The sequence below is a fragment of the Glycine soja genome, chromosome 5 (genome assembly GCF_004193775.1).
Source record: "Glycine soja cultivar W05 chromosome 5, ASM419377v2, whole genome shotgun sequence".
NCBI lineage: Eukaryota > Viridiplantae > Streptophyta > Magnoliopsida > Fabales > Fabaceae > Glycine > Glycine soja.
The window spans coordinates 20,071,198-20,093,690 of record NC_041006.1 but is presented as its reverse complement, the minus strand read 5'-3'; the positions used below and the strand labels follow the sequence as shown (position 1 = coordinate 20,093,690).

The 22,493-nt window shown below is 35.3% G+C and overlaps 1 protein-coding gene across 2 annotated transcripts; it reads right to left on the bottom strand.

Annotated features, from left to right (window-relative positions):
* Positions 1-3,115: 3,115 nt before the first annotated feature.
* On the bottom strand, positions 3,116-21,985 carry LOC114412391 (kinesin-like protein KIN-4A). Of its 2 annotated transcripts, none has more exons than XM_028376250.1 (26): positions 21,352-21,985; positions 20,143-20,289; positions 19,904-20,053; positions 19,379-19,638; positions 15,127-15,314; positions 14,867-14,991; positions 14,208-14,244; positions 13,383-13,474; positions 13,157-13,264; positions 12,958-13,071; positions 12,766-12,859; positions 12,237-12,349; positions 11,334-11,429; positions 11,125-11,238; positions 10,908-11,024; positions 10,748-10,828; positions 9,526-9,597; positions 9,340-9,433; positions 9,234-9,265; positions 5,888-5,985; positions 5,694-5,786; positions 5,373-5,594; positions 4,856-5,018; positions 4,346-4,501; positions 3,958-4,268; positions 3,116-3,534 (listed from the first exon to the last, which is right to left on the bottom strand). In XM_028376250.1, exons 1-25 carry the CDS (start codon positions 21,466-21,468, stop codon positions 4,056-4,058), a joined length of 3,096 nt encoding a protein of 1,031 aa, XP_028232051.1. In that variant the 5' UTR covers positions 21,469-21,985; the 3' UTR covers positions 3,116-3,534; positions 3,958-4,055. The 2 variants fall into 2 exon arrangements, with proteins under 2 accessions (XP_028232051.1, XP_028232052.1); XM_028376251.1 differs by having other exon boundaries at positions 4,346-4,498; positions 21,352-21,984.
* Between the last annotated feature and the right edge of the window lie 508 nt (positions 21,986-22,493).

Genomic DNA, 22,493 nt, shown 5'->3' with positions numbered 1-22,493 from the left:
GTTGGACCATTAAATGATCTTTTGATTTTGAAAGGAGAGAAATAATAAGGTGTTGGACCATTAACAATCTCTTGGGGTGATTGACAAAAGCGGAAAAATCGCACATTGATTTTTATGCTTTTGAACGGTTCATGTCAACCAATAAAAGCAAAGAGGATCATTTAAGGCGTTGGATCTTAAAACGGTTTTTAGTGATTTTTGCGGACAAAGCTTGATTTGTGAGCTGATTTTAGCTTTAGTTTCACCTTGGTTATTAGTCAATTCATTTAAGGAAATTCCCAAAGAAAAACGTTCGATTGATTTTTTTGATTATTTTATTCAAAGATATTTTTTATTATTTTATTATTATTTTGCCCTTTTCGATTTAACCGATATTACAGCGTGAACGATCGATTGGATTTTATTTTAACAGTGATTAAACGAGATTTCAACTCAAATGATCGGTTGAAATTCATTTTATCATTTATTAGGTGAGAAAACGGCTTAAATAAACGGTTAAAGCACATTAAAAGGGGGTACGGAAAACAAACGAAATGAAAATAAAAGTACGCGAAACAAGTGGGGACCACTAAAGGTGCATAGAATGAATTGAAAGATTCGATTTCGAAAACTTATCGGTTGAAGACCGAAGAACGGTAAAGAATCTTCACGAAATCGCTCACAAAAATGTCTAGGAAGCATTACGGAAGCACCTCAGCTTAGATTTTTTTCGCGGAAAAAATTTTCCTCACAAATTTTGAGAGAATCCTCAAATACCAGAAGGGCTGAACCATTTACTCTGCCCTCTTTCCCCTATTTATAAGAGAAAAGAGGGAGGTGGTTGCCGCCCAACTCGCCCAAGTGAGCAAGGTTGCTTCCACCAGAAGGCACCGCCTTCTGTTGGAACCCTCTGGAAGGCCCAAGTGGGCCTGGTTGCTATTTGCACCCCCTTTTTGCTAAATACACCCTTTTTTGTGTTTTTTTTGTTGATTCCTTTCCAAAACGTTACGGAACTTTATGGATTACATAACGACATCCATTTTCTTTCCGGAATGTTTGCAAAACTTTACGGATTATGCAACGATGCTATTTTTGACTCCCGGAATGTTGCAGAACTTCATGGATTGCGCAACAACGCTTGTTTTTCCCTTCCGGAATGTTGCGAAACTTTACAAATTACATAACGATGGGTGTTTAAACATTTTGAGGCGGTCAAGCGAAATTCGCATGCCAACAAACAATGATCCTCGGACGAAATTAGGGTATGACAGGTATGCTACCAACAACATATCTAGCTAATTCACATGCACAAGGAAGACTGTGAGTAGTTCTCATTATACATCAACAACAAGGTTTTTTGCTAGCATAATGTACACGTTCAAACTCAACAGCAACCTGGTTTAAAGCATACCTTAATACCTTGCCAAGTAGTTGCTTGTATAAGGTAACTTTAAAAACATGTCCAACCACATGTGTACTTGTCTCAAAAGATGCCTTAATTTCAGTGTGTTGCAGCGTGATCATGTTGTTCATACACTACATAGGTCTCCAAGACTATTTTGTAGTAGTTTCTTTAAAGCCCAATGAGCATACTCAACCCTGCATTTGAAATATACAAACAAGTAGACGAAAACAATTATTTTTATTCATTAGATCCTAAACCCTAACAACAAAAAATATTTACATCTTTCATACATGTTAGTTGTTGTGTTCCCTAAATACATCACCTTATTCGTCCAGGCTTTAACAAATCTTTCTTTATGGGGAATCAACTATGTTTGCTTCACATAGTCAACAAACATTGGTCATGGTGAGCAAGCAACTTCAAACTTCATAAGGCACTCATCAAAGTCTTTCTCAGAAGAACAATCCACCAAATGCCCCCAGGCTTCCATGACATAATCCCATGCATTGTTTTGACCAACCAGGCTTTTACATTTTGCCTTCATATTCTTATCAATGTGAAACTGACACAACAAATTGCTCTCTGTCGATAACAATAACTCCAGGGAGTCCATCACGTCTCAAAAAAATACCTCAAAACATTTCTAGAGCCCAAACAACATTATTTAGACGTTTTCCCTCCAAATAGACAAAAGCAGCAGAAAATGTCATCCCTGTTGGTGTGGATTTGGGCCTAACTCAATCCTAAAAAATTGACTTGTAAGTTGAGGATTGTTTCTCACTTATATAGTCTATCTTGACACTACCTTTAGTCAATATGGGACCTTCAACATGTTCCTTTTTTGCCCATTATTATCCGCCATGTGTAACTTTCAACACACCTCATCTAAGGGTGACCACAATTTAGGTGACTTTTCTAACAAAGTTTTCATTTAAATTTGATAGTGTAAACTAGTTTCACATTATCATTCAATCACAAATAATCATTGATATGATTCTCAGGATAGTTATTATAAAAGTCAATAGATTTATCATAGTGGTGAATTGTGATTGAATGATGATATAAAATTGTTTCACACTATTAAGATAAAACCTATTTTCTCTTAAAATAATTATTCTAATTTATATAAGGGATTATCAAACTTTTATGTTTGTGCATGAATATAAAATAAAAAGAAAAATGATTATACACTAATCATTCAATCACAACTCACCATAGATAATAAGTTTATTAACTTTTAAAATAATTATCTTAAAGTAATTTAAAGGATGACGAATAATTGGATGACATGTAAAATTATCTGATAGTGTTAGTATATAGGCATTAAACTCTAATAAAAACTAAAAATACATTTTATCAAAAACATAAAAAAGGAAAAATATTGTTTTGTACAGATCAGAGAAACAACCTGTGTTAGTTGATGTACACGCTAGGTAGTAAATATGAAAATATTTAAGTAATTTGGAATATATTTTAATAAGATATACTGTATCCATGGACAAACAATGGAAAAAATAAAGTTCAATTTTGTTTATATACCCTTGTTTCTGTTAGTCGCGTTACGAATTAAGTTTCAAGCTTTTCCTCCATTTTATTATCTTTCATGTCTCGTTTGTGTTTGTTAAAATGCAGGAAGATAGTTAATTTTGTAGTGCGACTCCCTTTTGATACCTGCCTTCAAAATTTAGTTGAAGTATTTGTCGTTTCCAGAGAAAGTTGTGGGTCTCAATCTCAGAATTAAAAATGAATCAATTACAATTAGCTGACAAAAAAACAACAGCAATTTTGAGAAATATTACAGCTGTCAAAAAAAACAGACTTTCACGTTGTATCGATCACAATTCACAAAATTTGTCAAAAAACCTACAGAATTAACATGAGGCAACTTCACGATCTACATATTCTAATCTATGCACGTGTGCAACGTACCCTGATCAACCTATATATTATAAAACTAATTCCTACCTCTGATACTGTCCATGTGGAGCTACGCCTACCATGTGTTGTTACAACTTACAAGCTACACAGAATTATGAGAATAAAACAATACATGTATCGTTTTATTCACATTTGTTTCTCCAACAACCAAACTGTACCTCAGCAAAAAGACCCTGATAAATCCCAGGAAACTTGTCCAATTTACATCGTACCTGCATGCATACTGCAAATTAAGAGAACAATTCCAGTGCAGAAGCACAATCTGAGTTTCAATTAAAGGAAGCTAATAATTTACTAAAAAGCATGGACTATTCTGCGTCTACATCGTGCACTACTATCAGCTTCTAGTTCATGAGAACTTTTCAACTAAAGTTTTTGACTCCTAACTTTCATATAAGTTAAGGCTCATTAGTACATTTTAACTTGTGTGGAAATTTGATTCCTTTTACACCATTAATTCATTTTAATTTATTTTCCCCATAGCATAAATCAATTAGTTCATTAGAATGAAGAATTCATGTAATACTGTTTTTTAGGAAGTAAGGAAAAGATGACAAACACATTGAGAAATGCTCGGCAGTCCTTGCCTCCTTAGGAGTTAAAAAAAGCTTTTGGAACAACAGGGTAAAGACTACCTGCAATCAACTGTCCTCTTGTCAAGCTGTGTTGAAACACACCGCGGTCAATATTCAGAATTGGAAATGTCCTTTACTATGAGTTCAACAACATCAGATCATATCACATTAATCAAAGCTTGTGCTCGAGGCCTTGACCTCATAATTGTCTCATCACTGTGTTTGATCCATTCTGAGAGTTTCCAGGGCTTCTGCCACTTCCATTTAAACTGTAGCAGCCATTGATGATGACTTCTCTTCCACTTCCAAAGTTTTCCGGCTTGTCCTATAGCTGCTAGCCTCTTCGTTGACAACTCTCCAATGGGTATCATCTGGTTATAAACCCATTAAAACTTAATTGGAAAACAAACATTATCATCATCAGAGAAATAGAATCTAGCAGACATACCTTTCGTGCTTCATCTAAAAATGTAGCTGACTCCCTGCCTGACCAATTAACAACTCCAGGAGTGAATTTGAGTTGCTTTGGTGCAGGAAGTGACATTGGAGATAATGGACCACTCATTTCATCCGCAAGGTGTTTCAAGGATCGAGAGTTTTCCTGCTGGTTTCAGTCAGAAACTTTATATAATTATAATGAATGAGAGATTAAATTTGTAAGGATCTCTTATGTAATCAAAACTATAACTAATTCTAGTTAAGAATCTAAAAATTGATAAACATGATTTGGGCTCTGATTAAGTGATAAAATAATAGTTATGAAATTCTAGACAGTCATTTCAAAATCATCTGCTCCATTAGAAGTAACTGTATCCCACATAGATTTTTTAATCTTGCGCTAAACTATTTCAAATACTTGTTACCGACAATCTGTAGCAGTCCCATGTATAGGATTTGAAACATTTTACTACTCAAGCTTATGCTAACTGCAAATAGAATAGAATGAGTAAAATCTCACCAATGCCGGTGTATTCAATCTGATGGCAACAGCTTGTTCCTTTATTTTTTGCTCCCTTACAAGTTCCTCTCTCTGTGCTTCACTTTGTTGTAGCAGTGCTACAAGCTCTTTTAGTTGTTCTTTCAAATCCTTAAGTTCCATATTTTTTTCCCACAATTCGCACCTGTTAAAGATGATGCAAGCTACCATTACGTAGAATATAGGAAACAAAAAGCGTCTAAAATTTTTCAAAACAACTGGCATTTGATATAGCCAAAAAAAGAACAGATAAAAAATAGCTAATGCCCAGTTCAGAAAGTGAATCATCTCAAAAGAAAGGAATCATTATATCTAGTATCAACAGTCTGACATACAGCTTAGAGTTTTGCTGGCCACTTGCCAAAGATGTTTTTACCCTTGGACTACTTAGAAAATTTTCATATTTGTAAATTGATACATGATAACTCTACTCTCTAGTTAACTGATATAATAAAAGCTAGAAAAGCTTAACCAGATCCTCAGAAGATTCCAAAAGCACCTTGCTTCTGCAGTAGCATTGAACAAATACTGAAGCACATTCTTTGCATCTCCCATTGAGCGTAGCTGGTTCCAACGACCTCGGTTATTTAATGTCCGTTCCTTTTCTTCTGTCTCAGTGAGTTGGGAAGCCATGGCTTTCAAAGCAATTGAGGACATGCACAGCATGTTCTCAAGAGAAGCTATTCTCTCAACTTTTGCATCTGGTGACATGGATAACAGCCTAATAAATGGGAAGCAAGGAAAACATAAGTTAAAAAAATAGTGAATTGCTCCAAAATAGAAAAACCACATGCATAAACTGAAGCATGAAAATTTCCACCTCAAATATTTGCTCTTTCCTTTGGGAATAGTCTGCCCATCTGAAAACCGATCCTGTTTTAGTAGAGCCAACTCTTCTTCCAGTGCAGCTTGGCTAAAAAAAATAATTCAATCAATAGTAGAAGAATAGATAGTTTGAGAATGCGGTATATAGAATTGGAAGGTAAGAAAGGAGGAAGAACCATGAAAACTTACACTTGATTTTGTTTGCCATATTCAGCATGAACTTCATGCACATGTACCATGACCTCCATCTCCTGATCAAGCCACCTTTGGAGGGATTTTTCATTGACCTGGACACACAAGCCATGTTAAAAATTTATTTGAAATGCTAAATAACAGAAAAGTCATTTTGAAGGGTATGCAAGGAGAGAAATTCAACAGCAGGACTTCATTTCATTAAATACAATTCAAATTAACATCCTAGCCTGGTTTGATAGCTCAAAGATTATCAATTTCTGTAAGGATGTGATAGAACTGGACCCCAGAAACAGAGAATGTGTGTATTATTATTGTGGTGCCTCCAACACCCAAGACAAAATACAGATGAGGTTCGAGGTCTCACCACCCTCCACTTCCTAATCCCCCATTCCCTCTAATAGACCATTTATAGTTTCTTAACTAACTAACAGTTAGTTATCCTAGCTGTTCTAACTAATTGACAGCTACTAAGGCTCTTAGCTCTTCCAAGGATATTTTCTAACATACCCCTTTCGCGGGTGACAAATTATGGAAGGTTCTTCTACCTTGCCATCCACTGGATCTTGTTTTAGCCGAATTAATAGGATCAGCTACCTTACTATTTGCTGGTTGTCAATCCCTTACCAATCTCTCACCCGAATAACTAGGTTTCTGAAAATTATACCCCTTACAATTACTCTGGGTAACTTTCCTAAGATTCGATTCTTATCTTCCACCCTACAAACCTTGACCATAGATTCCATCAAGTTTTTTGGTTCATGGAGCCTTACGTCAGTGTTGATCTCTTCTTTTAGCCCCTTGAGAAACAACTCCACCAAAAATGGTTCCTCCAATCCCTTCACCATTCCGATGTGCTTCTCGAATTGGCCTATGAATTCTTGCACTGTTTCTTCTTGTTCCAGTGCCAGCAATGCCTGAAAGGATTCCCTAGGTTAGACGCTTGAAACCTTTGGGAGATTGCAATCTTGAACCCTTCCCAAGAATGGTTTGGGTTCCAAGATTCCCACCATTTGAACCACCCTAGAGCTTCTCCGTGCCATCACTGCTTCAAGCTTATCCTCTTCTCTTACAGCTTGCTACTGAAAATACCTTTCTATCTTCGTTAACTAGCCCATCGGATCTTCTTCCTTGAATATTGGCATTTCAAGAGTTCTCCACCGATTTCTGCCTTGGGCAACGTTCCCCTTATTCCCTCCTATCGAATTGTCCACATGAACGTTCGATTCAGGAGGTTTTTTTCATCCATGCCGCTGCTAATCATTGTATCATTCCTTCTATCAAAATCAATCGCGCCTCCACCGCTTCGCGATTCTCCTCTATCACCTTCTCCATGGCTTCCATGCGTGTCTCCATTCTCACGTTCGCCTACATCACCATTAACTGTTCCCATGCTCCTAGATAAGAGCTCTGATATCAGTTGATAAAACTAAACCCGAAACAGAGAATGTGTGTATTATTATTGTGGTACCTCCAACACCCGAGAAAAAATACATGAGTTTCGAGGTCTCACCATCCTCCATTTCCTAATCCCCCATTCCCTCTAACTCCCCTCTAATAGACTCTTTATAGTTTCTTAACAAACTAACAGTTAGTTATCCTAATTGTTCTAATTAACTGACAGTTACTATGGCTCTTAGCTCTTTCAAGTGTGGAAGCAATGTCTTCCAAGGTTATTTTGATGATGCCAAAGAATCAAGAGTCAAGCAAAATCCAAAAATTCAAGAATCAAGTTTCAAGAATCAAGATTCAAGAATCAAGAGAAGACTTAATCAAGATAAGTACTAAAAAAGTTTTTCAAAATATTGAGTAGCATAAGAAGTTTTCACAAAATCATTACCAAAGAGTTTTACTCTCTGGTAATCGATTACCAGTGTTTTAAAACGTTAAGATTTCAAATTTCAAGAGTTATAACTTATGTTTAAACAGTTTTAAAGTATTTTAAACTTGTGTAATTGATTACACAATACCTGTAATCGATTACCAAAACTTCTAAACATTTTAATTTTTAAAATTCAAAATGAAGAGTCACATCTGTTGATGTGTAATCGGTTACACCTTAATGGTAATCGATTACCAGTGACTGATTTCGAAAAATACATTTTCAAAAGTCACAATTCTTCAAGTGACTTGTTTCTGAAGATTTTTTTAAAAGTCACAACTTTTTTAAGTGACTAGTTTTTAAAAAAATTGCTAAGAGTCACAAACTTTGACTTGAGTCATCAAGAGATTATAAATATGTGATCATGACATGAGTTTTAAAATAATATTATCAATCATCTTTCTTTTATATCATCTTCTTTCAACATCCTTGAATCAATCTTTCAACATCTCTCAATATCTTCTTTCATCTCTTTCAACACTTTTAACAGAACTTTCTAATTCATTTTTCTTCATCTTTCTAAAAGTTTTTGTTCAACACTTTCTCTTCCAAGAAAAGTTTTTTGATCAAAAACTTTTGATATTCATATTTTTCATTCTCTTCTCCCTTTGTCAAAAGAACGAAGGACTAACCGCCTGAATTCTTTTGTGTCTCTCTTTTCCCTTACAAAAGATTCAAAGGACTAACCGCCTTAGAATTCTTTTGATTCTTCCCTTCCTCTTAAACAAAAGATCTCAAAGAACTAACCGTCTGAGATATCTTTTGTTTCTCCTTACAAAGGTTCAAAGAACTAACCGTCAGAGAATTCTTTGTCCCAACACATTGGAAGATACATCCTTTGTGGTACAAGTAGAGGGTACATCTACTTGGGAATTGTTATACTGAGAACAAGAGAAGGTACATCTCTTGTGAATCAGTTCAAGTGGAGAATACATCCACTTGGTTTTTCAAAGAGAACAAGGGAGGGTACATCCCTTGTGGATCTTTGGCTTATAGGATTTTACAAGATTGAAAGAAATCTCAAGAACCACAAATTACTTGGGGACTGGATGTAGGCACGGTTTGTGGCCGAATCAGTATAAATCTTGTATTTGTCTTCTTCTTCCCTACACTCTTTAATTTCCGCTGTGTACTTTTAAGTATCACTTTTACTTTTGGTTAAGTTTTTATTTCTATTATTTACTTTATTAACTTAGTAGTAAAAGCTTATTTGAATCTAGTAACATTAAGAAGGATAAATTTTTAATTAGTCAAGACACGTTCATAATTAATTCAACCCCCCTTTTTAATTATTCCGAGACCACTTGATCCAACACCAAAGATATTTCCTAACATACCCCTTTCCTCATCTATCAGGCATTGTTTCATTTATGGTTGGTTCAAAGTTAACCAGCAAAACATTTTTGGTTGACTCTTAAGCTGACAAATTGCATAATATATAGGCCAAGTATAGGTTATTACCAGCGCGGGCTGTAGATGCCCATTTGAATAAACTGAAAGACACAGCAAAATAGTTAGCAAACTAGAATATATAGTAAAAAGAAAGTAATTCCAAGTCTAGTTCTACCAGAGTTGTCACGAGGAGAAGATTTGCGGGCTTCCAACAATTCTTTTAGCCTTTTCGTAGCCATTGTTGCTTCCTCTGTCTTCCTTTGAAGAACCTGCAGATAATAGTTAACCACCTACTCACTTCATTCTCATTCCATAACAATCACGCGCCAATTTCCCATCTAATTTTATATCTTTAACTTACCATTTTCTGACGCTGGTTTAGAGCCTCAAGCTTATGCCTTTCATACTCATTTTTTCTTCCCTCCTTTTTCAACTGCAAAAAATAAAAAATCAAGATTAAAATTACAGTAATATGGCACAACCACACATATTAGTCCATGTTTTAACCACAACTACAGCATGATTAATTTTTAGGGGACAAATCCAATGCAAATCTATCAAGTAGAAAGCACAACAAACAAAGACACCGTTTCCTAAATGAAGAATTTCAATAACTAACATATAGTTATTTTTTTGTCACTTTATCTCAAATAAAAATGTAGTTGTCGAAGACCAAGTTTCCCAAAAGCATAAGTCGTTCGGTGAAGGCTTACAAATGGTTTACAATTACCATGTCCCCTCACATAACCACCCTTTGGGAGTGAAGTATGGGTAACATAAATGCACCTTGGAGTCATAAGGTTGACTTGGTGATTGAAGGGAGAAGGGGGAGGAAGAGGTTGTGGGTTTGAATACCTCCCACTAACAAAATACTAAGAAACTAACAACTAACATATTTGCCGAAAAAAAAAAAAAAAAGCATAGATGCACCTTCTATTGTGCATAAATTCAACTTTTATTTAAAAGAATGGGGACGTCAAGAATCAAACTCTTGACCACTTGGTCATAGCATGTCATGAACAGCTATCACAAAATTTAAAAACTGTTAGATGAAAAGTCAAATGGTTTTATATTTAAAGTAGTCATTTAATGCAATATGCAATCACGGATTCCATAAGTTGATGGGGTCAGAAGCACATAAAGATTACAACATTCAACTAAAATTGTTAGGTAAACCCTAGTATTATTATGACAGGTTAGTTACCCATAAGTTAATTACATTGGTGACTAGTGAGTTACTGAATAAGGCATGTTGCCTATAAATAAGTAGGAAGGGGAGAGACAAACGAGTTTTGTCATTTGTGAGAGAATTGGGTGGGCCCTTTGGGCATTGGGAGGTGCAGGCCCTCAAAGTTCTGCAAGTTAGGCAGTTTTATTTCTGTAATTCTGATCCAGTTTTCATAAAAAAATCTGGCATGCCATATGTTTTGAGACAAAACACATACATTAAAAGGTGCGCACAATCATGCATTCAGTGTAGAAAATGGCCTCAAGTTAATCACAGTAAGGCACAATGAAATTCTTGTGCATTTTTTAAACTATTATGATGACAATTGACATCTTTATAAAATTAAGCAAACCACCTGGAGTAGCTCTTTCTCACGAGAAGCCTTCCATTGTCGAAATTGTTCTGCTTCTTGCTTCATTTTATGCTGCAACTGAACCTGCAATGTACATAAATACAACTGTCAGATATGGAAAAGAAAATCTTATAATTAATCAGCTCAACAAATGGAAACTGGCCTTCTGAGACTTGATATATTGTATCTCAGTCTGCAGTCTTTTTGCAGCTTCTTCACTCTTCTCCTTTTGCTTTAATAGTTGCACATGGCTTTCTTGTTTCTTCTTGAGGTCTAAAATCTGATGTTTCATTATTCGAAAAAACAAATGAAAAAAATTATTGGTCAAGAATGACAACCTTTTGACTCGAGAATGACATTAGTGCATGTAAAAAAATCACCTGTGCTTCCAATGCTTTCAATTTTTGGCCACGAACATCTTGAGTTTTGTGTGCTAGTCCATCTGAATTAGCAGCAAGATTCTCTACCTCATGAAATAAACGGTCCCTCTCTTCCTGTCATTACAAGTCCAAAATCCATCACCATGAAAAGTAGAGATTTCTTGCGTGGCACTTGATAGATATTTAAAATTAAACAAGTCCAGTTCAACCTGCACTTTTCTTTTCTCCTCCTCAAGTTCCAAAATTTTCTTCCCGAAGTGCTGTTTGAGTGTTTCAGTATCAACTGCAATGAGCTTCATCTCAGACTGCAAGAAAAAAAGGGGCGATAGAATCAGATACTCAGTTGAAATTTCATCTCTCTGCTGTGAATCTGTGATCATAATAGAGAATGATATAGCAAAAAGCCTAATCTTCACCCACATGAGAAACACCATAAAGTTCAACACTGCATGTACAGATATATTCTGTGGCTCTGTTGGTCTTAGCGATAGCATATGGATCAATTAATTAAACAACTAGAACATTCCAGTACCCTTCCTGGTTTTTTTTTTAAAGGTACTGGCTTTGCTAATACTTTGAATTTTTTGTACTGACTTCCCATAGCTAGATAGACGCCACTAAGATTGCTTCTGAGATATATTAATACAATACATAATCAAATTTGATGTCTTTCACATAAAAGGAACTCCGAAATGTGCATAATTAGATTAAAAAAATAACTTTCTTAGGAAACATTTACAATTTTATATATAGGATTTAAAAACAAATTAACATATTATAAAATGAAACCTCTTTCTGCTCCAAGCACTTATTTAACTCATTCATATCCATGCTGCTTTTTGAAAGGAACTGACTTTGCTAGTACTTTTGAATTGTTTGTACTGACTTCTCAATAGCAAGATAGAAGCCACTAAGATTGCTTCTGAGATATATTAATACAATACAGAGATTCATAAGTTCGCATCTTATCAAATTTGATGTCTATTGCATAAAATGAACTCCGAAATATGCATAATTAGATTAGATTAAAACATAACTTTCTAAGGAGACATTTACAATCACTCATTATATATACAATTTAGAAACAAATCAACAAATAGTAAAAATAAAACCTCTTTCTGCTCCAAGTGCTTATTCAACTCATTCATCTCTTTATCCATGGTATTTTGAAATAGTACATGCTCCAACTCTTTTGCTGCTTCATCAGTTTCCCTAGAATCCTCACCTGAAACATGGGGAAAGAGAAGGAGATAGTGTCCAAATGTTGAAGACTGAACCAAAAGTATAAGAGCTTCACTCAACAAATCCAAATTCCAAACTAACATAGTGGGGAACAACTCAATATCTCAAACACATAATCTAATGACCAAGTATTAAACCATTGCTTAATCCAATATCATTCATCTCTAGACTCCACTGTCATTGCAAGACGATGCACACCTTCCATAAAGGTGTAAATCCCTATGTACTCGAAGTGGGAACTAGGAATAAAAGCTCATATAATTTTACAGAAAAATGGAGGCAGGGGGCTGAGTTATCTATTTCCTCTCCCCCTCTGCTGGGTTTCAAATTCCTATATATTGAAATCCTTAAAATCAACTAGGTTCTTATGACTCAAAATACAACTTAATAAATGTCGACCTGATAGACTTCCAACCAGGGAATGATCAGATGAATCTAAGCTCTGAAACCGCCTCTCAAGCCCATCGGTTTTCATGAGATAAATGTGTCCATCCTGAGAAAAGAAAAAAAATTATGTCAATGATATTTAATCTACATAAGAAAAAGTAACAGACAAGCATTTAAGTTCTAAAGATTTTCTTATTCACATACAGGTTCATCAATTTCACATCTCCCTACAAAAGCACATCTACTGCGATATTCGTGAAGTTCTCTGTAGAGGTCCTCATTAGTAGACTCAAGCCAAGCAATCCTTTCCTTGAGAACCTGTACAAGAAAAGCAGCATGCTGTGCACGAAACTCAAATAAACTCATGCCAATTTAACATGCAAGTTTCAGTTATGATAAATACCCGCACTTCATCAGCAGGAACTCCTCCCTGAAAACAAAGTTCAGCCTGCAAGTACTTCAACTGCTGGCGCAATTGCTGCATCTCATTGGAGATGAAATCTTGATTAACCTGTAAAATTAACAATATAGATTATAACATATGAAACTAGACCAGAATGAATTTCCTCATCTTCCTAAGGCAAAGAACAGGACAATAACTTAAGTAACAAAGAATTGTGGAAACTTACCACAGGCTTATTTTGAATATTGCGAGCACGGTTTGCATACTTGAGAGTATTGAGAGTTTCCTCAGCATTGATATCAGCAGGACTAATGCAAGCTGAGGAAAGGGTAACCATTTTGTGATTGAAAAGCATGTAAAAAATTTACTTTGATTAGGTTAAAAATAATTCATTATCTATATTAGATATAGACAATACAGTATCCAATAAATGTCTAAAAGAAGAAAAAGAATCTTTTAATTTCATCTTGTAGAGTACAAAGTCAGCAAATGCATTTATCTGAATAGCAATGAAATTGGCAGAAATGCCTGACATCAGAATCTTTTCTGCCAAACTGCATGTTGAATTATGTGTATGTGGTCCAATTTCATCTTTTATTTAATGGGCCTCCCCAATGCTTTGATGAATTGTTTCTCAATCAACATTCAAAAAGTCCGTAAATAAATCAGATGTGCTCATAGAGTATCTTTTTCCGCTTGACCAATCTAATTGTTACCTTACTGTGTTCTTATTATGATAAAAAGAGATTAGCATAAATGGAATGTAAAACAGAGCATAGTTAAGTTTTCTTATAATAAGAAAGATGAAAATACTACCCATCTAATTTTGTGGTATATAATCAGAAGATACCCAACAAGAAGGTGAAATTAGTTAACTGGCTCATACATTAACAAGATAAAATTATCCCCTGCAATAAGCTGGCTTCAACTAAAACAAAATGAACTCAATGAAAGGAATATTTAACATTTTAAGTGGATTGAACATGAGGAAAAGAGGAACATGCTTAAAAACAAATTTTTTGAGACATGAATCAATGCTCAGCAGTATTACCTATCATGACAGTTTTGCTGTTTCCACCAAGTGAATCCTGCAACAAGGACCAGTGGCTTGGGATCAAAAGATTCTTAAAGACAGACATTAATAAACTAAGAATTCTTCCTTGAATGGAAAGGGTAAACTCAAGAAAATATCAAGCTAACAGACCCCATATAGTAGATACAGATAAGCAGTAGCTATTATTTTGTAACACCGAAATTCAATTATTCAATACGGAATACTTTGATTTGAATTTTTTATTCAGTAGTTAGTTCCTTCAAAAGCTTTAAAGCCACAAATAAGTTGGAGTCCAGAAATATTTATACAGGAGATAGAATCCTTAAAGCTTTTTGAAACTTTGAAATATATAAAGAATATATGTTAAGATACGTAATCCATTACAAGGAATTTTTAGACATTGCATAATACTGCCAAAAGGAAAGCTATGGTATATCTGATTTCATAATGGTAAAAACATGAGACAATGAACAAGTATAGACAAATCTAAAATCTATCCCAATAGCAACAATATGATGAATCAATGATATATATACATATCACCTGAGAGGAGTAGTTTATTGTGAAAGGACCAAATCTTGATGTTTGAACCATACATTGATAGTCTGTGTTTATATATATAACTAGTATGTCAAACAACAAAATGTTATTCTGACCTGTAAGAGTCGAGTGAGTTTGCTATCCCGATAGGGAACATGCACACCCTCCTTCCTCTTTTTTTCATCCCCCAGTGCACTTATGACATTACCAAGAGCAAGAAGACCTTTATTGATGTGTATACCTATTATAAAACAAAGTCATTAAATCTTTGTCATTATCAGTTTCAATTATTTAAACAGTATTTCTGACATGGTATTTTGAAACAAAAGTATACATGTCATTATCATTATATTCAAGTTAATCATGCATTACCAACCTTCTTTCAAACGAACACCATCAGAACCTGTTCTTTTAGCTCGTTCAGATCCAGCTAGATCTACCAAATGGAGCTTTGCTGAAAGGTATTCTTCACCCATATCCTCGTCTGAAGAGTCATTGATGGGAGAACCAGAATGGAGTTTGCGCATCTGTTGTAGTGTGATTGTGAAAATGGCATGTGATCGACTAATACAAGCAAAAAAGGAACCACAAGTTATTAGATTAAAAAGATTAAATATAATGGTAACCATATAAAAAACACTTTTCCATCACTCAAATCTGTTGCGAAGGTTTAGAATCCAATGGAAATTACAATACAAAGTTAAAACTTACTCCTATTAGGGAAAAGACAAAAAAAAAAAAAACAGTAGAAGCTATATTCAAGAAAAATCAGTCCAAACCAAATTATTGATAATCTATAAAATATACAAAAGAAAATAATAGTAACTTTTATGAGGAAGGTTTTTTGTTATTTTTCTCTACCATTGAGATAATTCCACTGGGGAGGATTTGTTCTCAGAAAAAATTAAACATCTTAAAGAGAAGCTGAAGCTGTGGCACAAGGAGCATTTTGGAGGAACCTTTAAGAAGGTCCAGGACTTAGAGGAGGAAATAAACAAGCTGGAAATCGAGTCAGCTGATAGGCAGCTATCCCCTGATGAATGTATGAAAAGGAAAACGTTACAGCAGGACCTGTGGTTAGCTGCTCAATACCATGAGTCAATTATGAGGCAGAAAGCAAGATCGAAGTGGGTAAAGGAAGGTGACTGTAATTCCCGGTATTTTCACCTACTGCTTAACTCAAATAGGAGATCCAATGCAGTAAATGGAGTGCATATTGAAGGTGCATGGGTTGATGAACCTGCCACAGTGAAAGAAGAAATATTCAGATTTATCCAACGGCGATATCAAGAGCCCGAACTGACTAGACCTAAACTGAATGGTGTTAGCTTCAAGAGTATTGACCAGCAGCAAAATCAGATGCTTGTAGGATGTTTTTCAGAGGATGAAATTAAGAGGGCAGTTTGGGAGTGTGGTAATGACAAAAGTCCGGGCCCGGATGGACTGAACTTCAAGTTCATCAAGCAATTTTGGCACCTTCTCAAACCAGACATCATCAGATTTCTCTATGAATTCCACGCAAATGGGATCTTCCCAAAAGGAGGAAATGCATCCTTCATTGCTTTACTTCCTAAAGTGCAGGACCCTCAAAATCTGAGTGAATTCAGACCTATTTCATTAATAGGTTGCGTCTATAAGATCGTGGCCAAACTCTTAGCAAATAGGTTGAAGAGAATCATGCCAAACATTATAGATGAAAGACAATCTGCTTTTGTAGCTGGAAGGCAGCTACTACACAGTGCAATTACTGCCAATGAAGTAGTGGAGGAAGCAAAAAGAAGAAAGAAATTGTGTTTAGTATTTAAAGCAGACTTTGAAAGGGCTTATGATTCTGTTTCGTGGAATTTTCTAACATACATGATGCGCAGGATGGGTTTCTGCAATAAATGGATCAAGTGGATCCAGGGCTGTGTTAAATCTGCCTCCATATCTATTTTGGTTAATGGCAGCCCTACTCCCCAATTCTCTCCGCAAAGAGGACTTAGACAAGACGACCCGTTAGCACCTTTGTTGTTTAACATTGTAGCGGAAGCCTTAGCGGGTCTCATGAGGGAAGCAATCAATAAGAACATCTACACCGCATTTGCTGTGGGAAAAAACAATATTCCAGTTAGCTTTCTGCAATATGCAGATGATACTATATTTTTCGGGGAGGCCACCATTCAAAACATAAAGGCAATTAAGGCAATTCTGCGGGGATTCGAATTAGCTTCTGGTCTCAAAATAAATTTTGCGAAAAACAGCCTTATGGCCTTTGGAAAATCAGACCTGCGGACTAAAGAGGCAGCAGAATATCTGAATTGCAGAATTTTGGCCATGCCTTTCACTTATTTGGGTATACCTATTGGGGCAAACCCAAGGCATTGTGAGCTGTGGGATCCGATGATTAGGAAGTGTGAGAGAAAATTGTCTAGATGGAAGCAAAGATACCTATCCTTTGGGGGGAGAGTGACACTCATACAATCCACACTATCATCTATCCCAATTTATTTTCTTTCTTTTTTCAGGTTGCCTAGCAAAGTAGCAGAAAAACTAATCACAATTCAGCGCAGGTTTTTATGGGGTGGAGGTTTGGATCAAAGGAAGATTGCATGGGTGAAATGGGAATCAGTTTGCCTCCCAAAAGAAAAAGGGGGTTTGGGGATAAAAGATGTCCGTAACTTCAACAAAGCATTACTCGGAAAGTGGAAGTGGGATATGATTCACCAAGAAAAAGAGTTGTGGGTAAGAATATTGGAGTCTAAGTATGGCGGGTGGAGAGCATTGACTGAAGGTAAAAGAGGCACTAATGAGTCATTGTGGTGGCAGGATCTAATGGTGGTCACACAGGAGCAGCAGCTGAATAATGTGATGCAATCTGGATTATCATGGAATGTGGGGTCGGGTGATAAAATCAAATTTTGGGAAGATTGCTGGAATGGTGAAGGAGTAGCATTAATGCAGAAATTTCCAAGGCTATATTAGATATCTAGACAGTAACACAACCTTATCCAGCAAGTGGGAAGTTTTTCTGATACATCCTGGGAATGGAATCTGACCTGGAGAAGGCAATTATTTGATAATGAAGCTGACTCTACATACGAATTTATGAGGGAGCTCTCACAGCTATTCAACAACAAGTACCTGATAGCTGGGTATGGAAACATGAGCCTAATGGAATTTATTCGACAAGGAGTGTCTATAAATTGCTGCAGGGTCATTTAGAGGGTGAAGATCAGGATGGAGCACTTCAAGATTATGGAAGCTAAAGATTCCTGCAAAGGCATCAATCTTTGCTTGGAGGCTAATTAGAGATCGACTACCGACTAAGTCGAACCTGCATAGAAGACAAGTGGTGCTGGAAGATACCCTCTGTTCATTTTGCAGAATTAGGGAGGAGGATGCATCCCACATATTTTTTGAATGCAATAAAATACTACCTCTATGGTGGGAATCTCAAACTTGGGTGAGATCCTTGGGGGTGTCTCCAATTAACACAAGACAACACTTTCTGCAGCATGTACATGGGAAGCCAGGATCGCAGAGGTATAACAGATGGAAGACTTGGTGGATAGCCTTAAATTGGTCTATATGGAAGCATAGGAATGAGGTCATTTTCCAGAATGCACAATTCAATGGAATCAAGCTGCTGGAGGATGCTGTGTTTTTGCACTGGACATGGCTTAGAGCTATGGAGAAAAATTTTTCTATGCACTATAATCAGTGATCTAGCAACCTAATAGATGGCTTTTGTAATTAGGAAACAAAAACCTGTGGGGCAAGGTGTTGTATTGGATGTCGAGAATTCTGGACTGATTAGACTGATATACAGCCTGATTCTTTATAGCTATTAGTCTATCTAAAACTATAACTATATTGTATCTTTAGTACCTCTGGTACTTTTATCTATAAAATATACTTTTGCTGTCCAAAAAAAAAAATTGAGATAATTCCACTTAGAGAACATCATCTGATTTTACAATACAAAAGGATGATTTTTCATTCAGAACTCACCTTCCTAATACTATCAGCACAATTTAGAATTTGAAATTACTCAAATTACAGGAATTGCTTATTGCTTATCCACTGTCACCTCTGGCCATATATATAGAACCCCTTTAACCACTTCACAAGAATTAAGGGATTTAGTTATTGGTATTTGTCAGAATTATCCTTAAATTAATGGGGCCTCATTCTCTTAATCTTTCTCTTCCAAATTAATCAATTTATCTCCACTTATGTTCTAGCTAGTGATCTTCCATTATCATCATGTGAGAGAGAGTTTAAGAAATAAATTTACCACATGTATTGTTATTATTGACAAGAAAAACTGTTAAGTAATTAAGGGCATTTTAAAAAAATTATGCAGTAGACTTTTGCAGGGGATGTTATAAAAAGGACTAAGGCAAACTTGCCAAAAGGTTCCTATAAAAAGGACCAAAGGTAGTACCTGCCAGTGGTGTTGGCATGAAAAAGTTTACAATGAAAGAATGTTAAAATTCACATCGAACATTAAAATATCGCAAGGCACTATGCCACTGTCCACAGTGTAAAGAAACAGCTTCAATTTTCCAAAGTATCCAAACACAAATTGGCAGCATCAAGTATCATTTATTTAGGTGAACAAGGAAGACTGAGAACTCATTTACCTGGACTGGTTGTTCATATTTGTACTTCCTGTTGCCCTGCTTAAAGAACCCTGTTCCAAGTAAGAAGACATATCATGTAATGTACTTACAGGAACTTCAGTTATTCCTGACAGTGTTATTACTCCATTTGATGTTTCACGAATTTGAATTGGTGACTTCCCAGGAACAGTTACTTTTCCAGAATGGCCATTAGAGTTAGAGGTTTCTGGTTTGCCCATGGATACCATATCCAACAAGTCCCTCACTTCTTCCTTCAAAATCTTCAAAATCAAATGCACTATTAAGTCCTTGACAAGAATAAGAATTCATGGAAACATTTCCATTTTTTATGAAGCCAGCTAATTGGAGGCTCGTAGCTATGTTGCAAAATAAACTGCTGTGTGGAAAAACATTTCACATGAAACATCCATAATTTGACTAGTTATTTGAACCTACCATATAAAGGCTCAAATTTAAAAAATAAACCTAATCTTTGAACATATGTAGATTCTGCATACTCAAACCAGCATAGCATAGTGGATATACCTCAACGAAGGAGACTCGCAACTGAAATTCCGTTTGATGCTTTAGTGTTTCAATCTTGTTGAAAAAGGCATTCATAACCTGAGGAATTAATCCGCTCCGACAATTGTCATTATAGCCAGTTCCCATGGTATATGTTTTCCCAGATCCTGTCTGTGACCAATATGTATGTCAAATACAAAAGATGAGCAGAATGATCTTTCTCAACTTTAGGAGTACATGACATGAAAGATGGACCTAACCTGACCATAGGCAAGTACTGTAGCGTTGTATCCTTGGAATAAGCCTTCAACCAATGGAGCAACGCATTCCTCAAACATGTCAACTGAAGGAGATCCACCATTACCATAAACATAATCAAATGTAAAGGCATGCGACCCAATTTGAACCTGGTGATTGAAATACCACAATAGGATTATCAGGAGCCAAGAGCACAAGAAATGTGCAGATTATCCGGGTGACAGGGTCACTGCTCACTCGTACTTTTTCCACTTATAACAGTGAAATAATACAGAAAATATGAATTCATAGTCAAAATCTTCAAAGAAAGTGAATTTCACGGTTTCACCATAGAATGCACGTAATTTAAAGCTTGCCTCAATTCACTTAATACAGTAACTCCATCCAAAAGAGTACGTTTCTATGGAATTTAAGTCCATGATCCAAACAAGAGAACAAGTTTCATTGTTTTAAGACTGTAGACCTATAGCAATAATCATTTTATCTCCCTGATCTCAGCTTTAATAAAATAGGAGAAATACCATAATTCGGGTCCTTGACTAAAAATTCTAAAACAACATGATATAAATTTCCAGAACTGAAATGATCTGCAATGGCAAATTTTTATTCCCATGGATCAAATTCAGTGCGAGTAAGACAAAGAAAAGGAACGAGAAACCAATCCAAAATAGGACGAGGGTACTCATGGCATGAAAGAGGAAAATGCCTCACTTATAGTAACATGAGCCATGACTAATAATGATGATAATAAATAATAATAGTAATAACGTATAAAAATAAAACCCAGTTATACTTTCGAACAACAATTTTATCAAATCAAACAACCCAAAACTGCAAGTGCGAGAAACCTCTGAAGCTGACTTCCAATTTTACTTTTTAATTATTATTTTTTCTACAAGGGGATTGAATCAAATTTGAAGTTTCCATCGTAAGTAAACAAAAAGGAAATCATAATTCATAAATGCAGCCATAAATAATTTTTTATATTCACATAAAAAGAAAGAAAGAATCTTCTAAATGATAATTAAGCTAACCCCGGTGCCCAAAAAAAGAAGACGCCATAAATTAATGAATTATTCGCTAAACGACAAAGCTAATAATAATAATTATTACATTTATTATCACTATTATCGTAAAAAAAAACATAAAGCTGGAATTAAAATTAGAAAAGAAAAAAAAAAAGATGAGGTGAAAGAAGAAGAAGAGAGTACCTGAGGCTTCGAAGGCGTAACGGAAACACATTCAATGCAACCTTGTTGTCGTTCATCGGCAATGAGAGGACGAATATGAAGAGCGACTTTGACGGAACAAATCTCCGATGCTTCCATCGGAAAGCGCCAAAAAAAAGTGTGTGAATATGTGTGTCTGACTGAACGGTTAGGATTAGAATGAAGGAAAACGTTGCAGCAGCAAACAGCAACAAGAGAAGAGAGAGAGGTAGAGAGAAGGAAGGTGGATTAAACAGCAAGAGAGAGAGGAAGTGGTGGTTGTTGAGAGAAAACGAAGAAGAAAGAAACAAACAAACAAACAAAAAAAAAAAAAAGCGTCGTTTGATGAAGAGTAGCGGAGCAGAAACCACTAAGCAACACCACCAACAACAAACAACAGCAGCACTATCGGTGTCACTTTTCTTCTCCTTCACTACTCCTAGTTCTCTATGTTATCTTCTATGGCCATGGAGATGCACACTCTCTCACACACACACTCTGCATCTATTTTCTCTATTTTTTATTTATTTGTTATGACTCTTCGTTCTTTGTTTTTCATTTGATGGATTCTTTTTTCTTCCTTTCTCTTCTGCTCCTCGTGTCTGGTCCCGGCTTCCAACTGTTTTGACTCTTCCCTTCCCTCTCTGCCACTATCTTTTTTTCTCCTTCATTTTTATTTATTTATTTATTTATTTGTCTTTTAAACTAGCTTAAAAATATTTTTCTTTCTCATCAAATTAAAAATGTTTAAATTTTACATGCAAATTTTTTTAGTGTATTTTTTCTCATATTTGAAATGTGTCCAATCATAATTTAGAGTTAGATTTAAATAAATTCAAACCTATAATTATAATTTTTACATAAATTATATATATAATCAATGTAAATATATAATTAATATAAAAAAATAATAATATACCTAAATTCGGATATATGAACCTAAAAAAATAACATTTTAATTTTACATGAAAAGAAAAAAATACTAAAAATTTTAAAAAAACAAAATTCGATCATTTCCAATTGTATGAAAACAGAAAATATATTGTAACTTTTAAGCTAACACCGCCTCCTATTGCAGAAGGACAAACAATCCAAGTCCAACTACTAATTATTTATTTATTTACTTCATTTATTATGTATCAGTT